This window comes from Ochlerotatus camptorhynchus, unplaced genomic scaffold (genome assembly GCF_037179485.1).
Source record: "Ochlerotatus camptorhynchus isolate MF236.1 unplaced genomic scaffold, CSIRO-AGI_Acam_v1.1 ptg000151l, whole genome shotgun sequence".
NCBI classification, from domain to species: Eukaryota; Metazoa; Arthropoda; class Insecta; order Diptera; family Culicidae; genus Ochlerotatus; species Ochlerotatus camptorhynchus.
The window spans coordinates 1,876,431-1,888,593 of record NW_027040641.1 but is presented as its reverse complement, the minus strand read 5'-3'; the positions used below and the strand labels follow the sequence as shown (position 1 = coordinate 1,888,593).

At 39.1% G+C, this 12,163-nt stretch overlaps 1 protein-coding gene across 4 annotated transcripts in view; it reads left to right on the top strand.

Annotated features, from left to right (window-relative positions):
• The first annotated feature begins 4,668 nt into the window (after window positions 1-4,668).
• The window catches only part of LOC135701214 (transcription intermediary factor 1-alpha-like), a 211,836-nt gene continuing 204,341 nt past the window's right edge, over window positions 4,669-12,163 (top strand). For all 4 annotated transcript variants that reach the window (XM_065221983.1, XM_065221982.1, XM_065221981.1 and 1 more), the window contains exon 1: window positions 4,669-5,866. In XM_065221983.1, the coding sequence (XP_065078055.1) occupies window positions 5,642-5,866 (225 nt within the window). In that variant the 5' untranslated portion in view covers window positions 4,669-5,641. The remainder of the gene's footprint in view (window positions 5,867-12,163) is intronic.

The following is a 12,163-nucleotide window of genomic DNA, read 5'->3' as shown; positions in this document are numbered from 1 at the left end:
AGTTAGAATCAAATCGACTTCGGTTAGGCATCTTGATGCCATTTGTGACAACTGTCAAACTTTCCGTTTCCGTTCCGCTTCCGTCCATATTGCATTTGGGCCTTAATGGTCCGCATTAGAAATACTCAGAGGGAGAGATAGGCGGAGAAAACAAAATACATTTCGGCAGCAGGGATTTCTTCCTAAATTATCTTGCAACCCTTATTGCTAAAAGCTAGTATTTCAAATGACTTTTATTTTTGATTCGATTTACGTGCAAAATAATAATTGATTGCATCGCAATATTTTGCACATTTCTTGTTGCCATTCATTAACCAACGAAGATCAATTAATCAATATAGTTAGAACACAGACAAACATACATAACACACGGAACCAAATTTTGTTCATTTAAGTTAAAAATATATATGTTTATTAAATAAAAATATGCATAGTTCAAAGTAAACTAAAAACATGTTTTCAACAAAAATATGTATGTTTAAAATATATTCAAAAGCATGTTTATTTCAACAATACATAATCTGGGTAATCAATTTTTAGCGTGTCCATTTTTCCTTCTTGTTTACATTCGGCAAACTTAACCGAAAACGGCCTGCAAGCGGCGAAACCGAAGTAGAAGGTCCGGAAACCCACGCAAGCAAATGTTCCAAGCTCGACAAAACCGGTGGAACATCACAATATTAACGTCAATCCGTCGTTTCTGATACCGATCCCCATATCATCCTCACCCCCCACCCGACGTCGAAAGAAAAACAGATCATCCCCGAACACTAAACTTAGAAAGAGGCCGGTATGAGAACCAGCGTCAGAAACGACAAAATGACGCTAATATCACAAAGTTTCACCAGTTTTACTGAACTGGATCGGATCGGACACCCACCCCGACGGCCTCCCGGATCCAAACATCCACAGACTTTCCATAATCGCAGGAATTTCCGAGGGAATTTCCATTAATTTGCTATCCATTTTATTTTGATTTATTCAGCATTCAAATGCTAAAATAATTTCAAAATATGTTTGTTTATTTTAAACATGAAAAGCATGTTTAAAATAAACATATTAATTTTTGATTGCATATAGTTTTCAGATAAATCAAAAATATTCACGTTTATTTTCAACACGAATATTTTTAAAATAAAAGTAACATTATTTTTGTTTTAAACATTATTATCAATGGATTCAAACTAGGATTCAAACGTAGAATATGTTTGAAATCAACATAATTTATGTTTGTGGCCAGAACAAACTGAGTTTACGTTTAAGTTTACCTCAAATATTTTTGTTTCGACGGTAAATTTTTCTGCGTGCACATTGAATATTTCTCACTGTAAAACCAACAATCAATACGAAACTAACGATTTTAAATTGGCTCACCACTTTAGTAGCCTATTGGTCCCAAGCAAACGATTAACGTACCCTATTCTAGTTGAAATTCTATTACTACACTATGTTTGTTTTGATTCGCTATGAAAGTTTGACAGATAACATCAGGGGTGTGTGGATTCATGCAGAACATGCAGGGGTGAGTGAAATAGCTTGGGACTGCTTGGGACCGTTGTTCTGGTACTGAGTGAGCCAAAAATAATAATGATTTTCTTCGGGACCCAGTGGTCTTAGAGTCTCGCTTAGAGTTACCTCTATGGTAAAACATCGTCGCTAAAACATTACCACCATGAGTACACTGTGGTGGTTAGTACGCTGAACAGATGGCGGTAGTGTAAACGTCAAACTCAAGGGAAATGACTATGAGCGACACAGGTGGCGGTACTACCAACTGCGATACTTTTAAATTGACCGTTATATGCTTGTTCGATGAACAACTTGCGAGTGTTATGTCTGTTTGTCTGTGGTTAGAATATTGTTTTTGGTTCCAAAAACTAGTTGAGTTTGAGTTGAGCACACAAAACATAAAGGTGATTGAATTTCTGTTCGATTGCAATACTCTCAAATTTATTCTAGTAAGAATAAGAAATTCTCGGAAAAATCTAATTGGAATGTTCGATTGACTCAGATTTTGACAGTTCATTTGGCTCAAAACATTCTCTCCGCCCATCTCTCCCCGATGTCAATCATACAAGGTCTGGAACAACAAGTAGCTTGCTGGTGTTAGAAGCAAAAATGTTGTAAACATTGCTGAGCAAGCGAATGCCGATGTCACGGCAGCACAACATTCCATACTGCGAATAGCAGACGTGTCATCACAGAAAACAGCTGTTTCTAGTAAAAAGATAAATATTGCGATGAAATACGACCACCACTAGACATTTTCACATTTCACTAATACCAATAAGCCGGTTGGGCCAGACCTTGTATAATTGACATCGATCCCTCCCTCTGAGTATTTCTAGTCCGCATATAGTCCTCTCCAGGCAGGTTCGTATTGGTGCGATGAGCGTGTGTTAGTGAGATGAAATTGCTCTTAGAGCAACCGTACCAATGAGTAAATAAGGCACATTTACCAACGTCTACCATAACGCTACTTGCGTACCGGAGGTTGCTATTCAGGTGGGGGAAATAGCAATCCGCACCTTGGGAAGTACACGCTAACTCCAGAGTACCCATTAAGTGAGTATCTTGTACTCATTTTTTGAACTGGTTCTAAAATGTCAAAAAATGATTATTTTCGTAATATTGAAAAATGTGTACTTTTCCCCCTTTTTTTAAAACATGTTCTGCAATAAAAATGAGTAAACATTATTCATAATTGATTCAGTGCGAAGTGACGCCATTTTTAAAAATGCAGAAGGCAGGCGCAACGTGGAAGTATAAATCGTCAAATATATTGTTTAAACTTTTTATTGCACTTCTAGCACAGACAAACAGACATAACACTCGCAAGTTGTTCATCGAACAAGCATTTAACGGACAATTTAAAAGCATCGTAGTTGGTAGTACCGCCACTAGTGGCGCGCATAGTCAATCCCCTTGCGTCTGACGTTTAAACACTACCGCCATCTGTTCAGCGTAGTGCCCACCACAGTGTACTCAACAGATGGCGGTAATGTTTTAACGACGATGTTTTACAGTGAGAAATACTCAATGTGTTATGTCTGTTTGTCTGTGCTTCTAGGATACATAATCTTCCCTGGCCGAGCAACTTGCAAGATACGTTGCGTATACGGTTGAGAAAGGTGCACCTGTAGCACCACATCGTTGTCACAACTAAATTTAATCTCCAGAGACGAACCAGCCAATGGCCGAGCCAGTTTCTTTAATAAAGTAACTAGTAAAGTAACCTAATCAATTTTAAATGGAATTTTGACGTGTTTATGATTGATGATAATGAGCCCTATAAAGATTTTTTTTTCTAAAAATGGGTACTGTGTACACATTACCGAAAAAGTACGATGATTCAAAATTACCCATTTTATGAAGTACTCGTCAAATACTCATTAATAAGTAAAGTTGGTTTTACTCATTTCATGAGTTAAGCCACTTTTTTCTAAATTACTGATTACCAATTCACGATATATATCACGTAAAGTTGAGCGATAATACAAAACCATTAATGGACCTTACTGACTACCATAACCATAACCATTAATGTTCTCAAACCATAAGTAAAAACGTTCTAATCTAGTTCTCTTTCCGAAAATGTATGGAGAAAACAAGAATTTGGAATGGTAATGGTTCTTAACAACCCATTATTTGTAAGGTCCGCTTCCAAAAAACCATAATACATAAGGTTAAAACTTTATCACACAAACGTTCATGTAAAGTTCCATAACCATTTCAGTTGAAGTTTAGCAGGGATTATAAACAATTTATAACCATTATCGGTAAGGTCATGTGATGGTTCGCGTTTATGCGGGATAGTTTACCCATTAAATGAGGAGGGGCACTTTTAGCGGAAATGGGTATTTTTTTTACCCATTAATGGGTATTCACGAAACACCGTGTACACGCTGTATCCAGCTGTCAAAAAATGGGGGAATTTTGAAATCATAAAATGGGTGAAAAAATACCCATTTAAAGAATCAGTTCACGGTTGAATAATGGGTATATTTTTTACCCATTAATGGGTGAAAAAACACTTCGAAATTTTATCGTCTCATTTCCGTCACCGGCTCATTGGGAATGCAAACCTCGATGCTAACAGTTACTGTCCGCAGCAACGATCTCCGGAAAATGTTAGAATCCAAAACGTTGGAGAGGCTTACGGATAAGTCAATACAATGGATAATTTGTATTATAATGTTTCGTGAAAAATTTGAGCGGAACACCTGCATTTATTGTCAATGTTTTAAAAACATTTTTACATCAACGAGCGCTTGCATCCTCCATTTGTAAAAATGGGTATTTTTTCACCCATTTTACGGTAAACACAATATAAGAAAATGGGTGAAAAAACACCCATTTATTGACAGACCACCCATTTACCCATTTATGAGTAAACCATAGTTTACCCATTAAATGAGGAGGGGCACTTTTAGCGGAAATGGGTATTTTTATACCCATTAATGGGTTTTCGCGAAACACCGTGTAAGGTTTAAATGCAATTTGACAGCGTCACACTGACAGTGACAGCAGCGTGAATTTGTTTGCTTCATGGGCAACAGAATCGATTTACGCCTGTGTGCGTGTCATCATCACTCTTTTCAGCGCACGCTTCATCGCTTCGCTTTGCTTGGGTCGTCGGTCGTCGGTCGCTATTTCGCTCACTCACATCTCGCAAAACATCATCCACCATTCATTCGTTCGTCGCCGTGTCTGCGGTCCAAACGTCGCGTCGTTGTGCATCCGTCGTCTGTTCGTGTGATTTTTTGGTGGAGATTATTGCTTTTAAAGTGCGCACTGCTGTGCTGTGGGGCTGCTGCCCTCCCACTGTTCTGGAAAATAATAAAGTCTGAAGATTTGGTGCCGGAAAAATCGGTTTTTCATTTCGAGTGGCAGTGTGTTCCACGGATGTTAGTGCAATGAAAAAGCAGCCATCGGAGGGAGTAGTGTTGTGTTGATTGTGATGGGAAAAATGGCAACAAGGAAAAAATAAAGTTTCCCTCTTGAGACCCGGAGCTTTCGGTTGATGCTACTTTCTCGTATTTTGTGCTACCCGGAGGAAGCTTGTTAAATTTCGTGAAAACGGTAGTTTCGTCGACGGAAGAAAATTGGATTTCCAGTGTCTGGGAGTGTTTGGTGCAAGTTTGTTGTGCAAAAGACGAACTCCTCCCCAGGGGTGAAAGAAGAAAAAAAAGACCCTATCCACTTCGGGATATCGAAATTTTGCGGCCATCTTTCCATCGTCGCTGTTGCCCTGCCTGCTGCGTACGTGTGCTCCGCAGCACCAGAGGAGTGCGAAGCGAAGAGGAACATTCGGATTTGGAGTGGCTGCTCAGTGTGAATGTGTGAGTGCGCATTCTGCGGTGGTGTGTGCGTATATTTTTGGGTGGTGGAAATTTTTTTCGTGGAAAACCCAAAGTAGGCCACCCTCCGGTGGAAGCGAATCTACGCCATTGGTGGAGAAAAAAAAACAAAAAAAAAAGGCACGACAAACCTTGAAGGTTGTTGAAGGGAGTCTGAATAAAACATCGATTGAGTGTTTTTGCTGGTGTTAATGCGTGCGTCTAGCTGAAGTGGAAAAGAATCAATAATCAATTTGGATTAAGTTTTTATCATTATTGAAGAAAATATACGAAATAGAAGAATGTCTTCGCAAACTACTTCGACTCCAATAGCAACTGGGTCCGGCACTTCTGCTGCTGCTCTTGCGGCAGCGGCCGCGGCCGCTACCGGGACAAACATGGAGACCGACGATCTGGTTGATCCGATGAATGACTTCCTGCCGCTGCTGCCGGAGAACATCAAGCAGGAGCTGTTCGAAGGAACCGACAAGGGCACGGCCAATCCGTGTGATAGCGCTGATAATAAGGTAGGTAGCGCTTGTTTGCGGGGGATGCACCGGATGACATTGAAGTTGCTAACATTCTCGGTCAAAGCTGCTAGATTTATGATCGCGCTTCCTAGGAAAGGAAGCTAATGGCAGGAGATAATCCGATCGGCTTATTTGCAGACTTGCAACTAATTCAACGGAGGAAGCATGTAACATGCGGGGTTAGATACTACTTCATATTAAGACGATATAAAAAAAAAACCCTATAACGATACCAGCATAGTATCGAACGATAATCGACAGTACCTTTCTTATTATGATTAGGAGGTGAGCGCTCAAATTTGACCGAACGATGCCCTGAAACGTGATGAATCCACATGCAAAAAATGGTCACTCAAAGACTACATTCACCCCATTGACGATAATAGATCATGGTAGGGTAGAGTTCTACTTCGTCATAATCACCTTTTTTGCGTTCTATCGATCTGTAAATACTATTGTTTAAACAAGATAGAACGCTAGGGATCGAATGAACGTTGAGCGACCAAGTTCCACATAATCAGTGGGCATATATTGGTCCCACTTGAATGCATGACGAGCTGCGCTGTTTGTAAACAGAACGTTCACCGAAACGGACAAAGAACAATATGACTGCCAATGACGATTTGTCACTAAGAGAACACCGGTTTTCGCACCCGGCTCGTGGCTGTCCTTTTGCCGACCACACTTGCATGAATTATAAACACACAAGAATGGATAATGTTCCTGCGATAAATATTCCTTATGGAAGAAACCCGTGCATCCAAAGTCGAAGGTACATGGTCGACACGGTTCGTAACTTCGGCACAAGGAAAGTTGTTTAGTTGTTACCCTGAACGTTGTCGAGTTCAAGCGCCAACACGATTCTGCGCCCAACATCACTGTCATTTCGGAACGGACATAGAACATCAACAATTCAAGTCATTGTAGAGCCAGCACAGCTTCCGGTGACGGTCTCAAAAATAGTGAAGTTCTGGACGGATATCGCAATCGGTCACATCAAAAAAGATTACAGACCTTTTCGAGCGAGAACACGCAATCCTCTTCTGAAGAAGCAATGTCAGCAATCCCAAGGGGTTAGTCACTCCGCACAGTGTGTCGAAATCAGATTTGGGCACTAATTGGTACAGTTCGGCACCCACGTAAGAAACATTCATAAGATACTGGCAACACTGTACGTGTTCAGCGCATGTATAAAATCAATGTTATTGCATTTTGAAACGCAACCTATATGTTTCGCTTAGTTGTCCAAAACCTAGTTGGATTCCCCCCGAGCATCCCCAACATTGCACATCCTAATGCCTGTCCGAAACAGTAATTCATTCCACGCAATGCAGACCAAAAGCAGTGTAATTGATAATGATCAACATCGCATGTATAATTACACTTCACTCAATCAATCCCAAATTCCAAAAGGCACCGGATATGATATGAAAAAATGCCAAAATTATGTTCGTTTCTCTGTAGTTTTGTGTGGGAGATGCAAAACGACCTAGGAAGGAATAAGGAAGATAAACGGCTTGTCACTACTAGGTACTCTGTATTGTTTCGGATATGCTAGTTTTAGTTGGCTTGTATTGCACTGTGGCTGCGGGATTCTGGCTTTCGCCGACTGTCCCTCCACGGGCATATGATCATTCCGGTGGCACTGAAGTGACGGTCGCTGAATACTGGAGTGGTGGTGAAAGGCAACATAGGTGAACACAACTGCAAGTGGACTCATTTTTCAGCATTTTTTAATGCATCCATCTACCTGCCGGTGGCACCACTGACGAACACTTTCTTTGCATTCCTCAGTAGGTACAAGGCCTTGGCCACCTCAAACCGTGTATCCACGTTGTGCTGGTTCGATGCCATCTGATCTCCGTAGCCGATTTCGATTCCCGAAAGAGTTACGGCGATTTCAACATTCGCAGCAGCTTTCCCCAGCGGCTGTAAATTCCGAATGCCATCAGATACGTTTCGATACTGTCTAAGGTTTGGAATTCCATCACCATTTCAAGGGGATCATCCAATCGGGTCAGTTTGTCCAGCCCCTGGATCATCGCAGGGTGTCCATCCAACCGGGAAAAATACGGGAAAACACAAATCGCACCGGGAAAATCATATACATATATTTATCCTAAGTAGCATTTTTTTAAATATCATAGTCTTTTAGACCATAATATGGTTTTGAAGAATCGTGAAGAATCTTTATAAAACTTGCAATGTTACATGGAATCAATCAATTTTACATAATTATATTATTTTGTTTACAACTTTCATATTATGTCTTTCATTGTGATAAAGTATCAAAAATCTTCAAAATTACAAAAAAATCTATTCTTTTCTTTCACAATCTGTTAGCGCACGGGGTAAACGGTGATTTTGCCGTGTGTTTGGTTTCATTGGAAGAAATATGCTTGAATTCTTTTGCTACAGTTTTCTGAGTGAAGTAGTTCTAAAGCCTGAGCCAGACATACTATAACTTGTTACGAAGATACTTGAAGATAGAAAAGCACCCAAGTAACATTGAAAGTTTTATCGAGGTTTTAAAGCATGCTACAAGTTTAAATCATGGTGTACAGAACCCTCATAAAACCAAAACTGTTACTTGGGCAGATTCAAGCCATTAAAAGAAAGACCGATCTAAAACTCCTTGCATACCCGATCATGCTTGGCATGCAAATGTTCGACACCGGACACAATCAACGAAATTTTAAACTCATGAAATGATTGGTCTAGAGATAAATTAAAAATAATGTCTGCATTTGTGTTAACCAGGTACACAAGATTAGTCAGGACATCGTAGAATACCTTGGTTAGTCTGTAAAACATAAAGATCTGAATATATACCTCTCGCGCTAATCTAATAAATCGTCCAGCTGACTTTAATAATAATAAATAAAAAAGATCTGAACTCCAGGCATTTTGGAAAACCTAATAATAAAAACCAATGATATTATGGGGCTTCTATAATTAAGTCTAATCATCGTATACCTTGTTGAGTCTGCAGAACTTCAAGATCAGATATCAGGGATTTTTTTTTTTTTTTTTTATTAATTCTTTATTAAAGAGATTTTTAGCCTTAGGCTAGTTCATCTCTAAACATATATCCGGGATGATTTTGATAATCCAACAATGTTTTGACGTAGAACTACGTCTTTGTCGACTATACTGGGGTACAAATCAAAAAATATGTGTGGTGAAATAGTGTTAGGTTTTAAACGCTTGTAACTTTGTCATTTATAGATGAAATTAAAATTCAAATACGCCAGTCGATAGGATATTACTTAACAAATCTGCTGAAATAAATACTTTTCCAATTTTTAATCAAAAAACTATTGAAACATGCGCAAATGATAATTTTATCCCTGTTTTCATGAACTAAACATTTTCCCCAAACCCAGTCATCATAAACGAATACCACTTGGTTGCACATCATTCTTATTGGACCTGAAAAGATATAAACCAGCGTTGCTTTCCTGACTCTGCTCATTACCGCTTCGGACGGCGTGGCACTAAGTCTTGCTGCAGGACCAAGTCAACGGCTAAAAGTGGATCACGGCGTGACCATGACCACCACAATGAGGAATGAGACTTGGAAAGTTATGTATGTAAAACCCTCTCCTCCCCTTAACAAAAACCTCTCCCTCCATTAACAACAACCTCTCCCTCCATTAACAACAACCTCTACCCCTCTACAACCCGAAAAAGTCATGGACTTTGACGATCACTTATTTCCAGGAAATAAATTTTAAGCAAACCACAAATTCATTAACTACGTAGACAGCTTTTTGCGATTCTCGATCAACTATGAAATGTTGCATAACATTGATGCAAAATTGTGCACTCCGTTTTTGGGTGTGCATTTATTTTTAGCGTTTTGAAGTTGAATCGCTGAGGATCAATCTCATTACCATAGAAAAATATCAAGAGAACAGATATCAGCTCTCACAAAACTTATAACAAAGAAACTTGAACTTCACGTTTGTTGCAGTTCAGTACACAAGGAGTTTCAATTTCATGAGTGATGTCACAACCATCCAAGATTTATGTCCTAGAAATCTTCAAGTGATAGGAAATATCAGCCATCATGCCATTGTTGGACGCTTCAATGAATCACTTGAAGAAAGGCTTACTCATATCTGATTGTAATTCAGGAACCAAATGAAACAGAATATTTATGTATTCGCATTTTTATGAGGTCCTGAAATTAACTAAGTTTTACTAAGAAGAAATCCAAAATATGTACATAGGCTAAAAATCATAAGCTACTTCTACTGTATTTTAAATTAATATCTAGAAAAAATGCACGAGAATTTCACTACACAGCTTAACGTAGTCTACGCCAACCCTGCGGTCATGTCTTGTACACAACCCCACCAATTTTTGTAGAATAAGTTTTCCTAATTTATTGTTTTTAGAGGTATCACAAATTAATCGAAGACCAAACCCCAATCTTTTTTCCTCTGATCGGGATCTAAAACCACTGCGACCAGTAATTTGATCTATTGTAGTATATCCCGTATCCTTAGTTTAGTACATGTCGTATTACTCCATCACTATTGAGAAATGATGAAGTATTCGGTTTAGATACAGTTGTCATTCTCGCATTTATCGCAAGGATCCGATCTAATTGAAAGATCCCGCTTTTTATACCATTTGGAGTGTTGAAACACCCTCCAAAGGCGTGCCCCTTTGTCAGTCAAAATCGGATTCCTTAGCAATAAAATTAAGGAATGACACCGATAATGACCATGCATCAGAACCCTAGTCTTAACCACTTCAAACTAGGGAACAACGAATAGAAGATTAGGAATCACATAGATGAAGACTTACAACCCGTAACGTACCACGAAAAGATGATCTACCTTCGTTACAGGGCGAATTCATAGGTTGATCCGACCCAAGGTTGATTAGAACCGCTTGTGGGACGTACTTTCCTCCGGTAACGGGAGTCTGAATAACGACTTCAATAACGGAGCTGGAGCCAGTAGTGTTGAGATTGATTGAGTGGTGTTGCTATGCAAACGATTGTCCTGATTTTTTCATGTACCTAATTCTTCGGACAGACAATAGAATGTACGCTGACTGTATTTTGTGGAATTCAATTCGATTTTGGAGAATCGCTGGCGGGAATTGATGACGGTTGTGGTCAGCGAATCCAAACACATAAAGCAACCAACGATACAGACAAAACGGTTGCTACGACTACCATGAAAAACTCGCTCTGTAACACAACTCGATCGAAGCGGTAGAAGGACAATGATATATTGCTTGCCTGCTTTGTTGCAATATACATGGATGAGGACACAGCTTGATCTGAATCGAGAAAAGACATAACGAAAATATTCCCATTAACACAAGTGTATCATCTTCGGCTTTACTTCGTGAAGCAGCTTGCCAACAATTTGCTCGTTTCCTTCTACCACCCTGAGTGAGCGGTGTCTCACGGACTGCTTGTCATGAGAAAAAAGGAAGCAGATTATATCATATATCATTATTGCTTTCCACTTCTGACATAGCGTTATCATTCGGTTCGTTGATCGCTTGTCATTTTGTTATTTTGGAGATATTTTTGATTCCTTGGTTGTGGTTTTTAAAATTGGATTGTATTGTGGCAACATCAATAACAAATTATGACACAAGCACACTGCGCAGGCGCAGAAAATGTTCAGTGTTGCCGTAAATTAAAAGATCATAAAAATTGTAACCGTGGGTGCCAAACAGCGCCAATGACTGCGCCCGAGTGTGCCCAAGTTTGTTTTTGGCACACTGTGTAGAGTAACCAACTCCTTGTGTTATGTTTGAGTTGAGTACAAGATGAACAGTTAAATCTATTAGGTAGATATGATTAAGCTGGCTGTCAAATTATTGTTGGAATAACTATAGATTTCTTTGAAACAACAATCTTCGTTCATGTGAAAGAAATTATTAGCATTGTTATCTGAACTTAACGAATTTGTTTTCCGTGTATGTTATCCATATAAGTATGCAATGTTGTTGTCCTTTTGCATATTGATTTTTTTTCCATGCAATATGTCACAGCTCAAAAACGTAAACCCATTTTTGCATGACAAATGGGCACACCTCCAATCAAAAGCAGTAAAAATCGAGGGACTGTTTATTTTTTGATCGGATATTTGATAGAATTAATGAAACACACTGGGTTCAGTCCAATAGAAATGAAAAGATTCATAAAACTGAAATCTAACTCTGAAATTAAGACCCAAATTTTAAAACGCTGATTGTGGAAATTCACAGATTTTGAGTTGTGCCAGTATTGCACAAATTCGACTATATGCAAAATCTCTC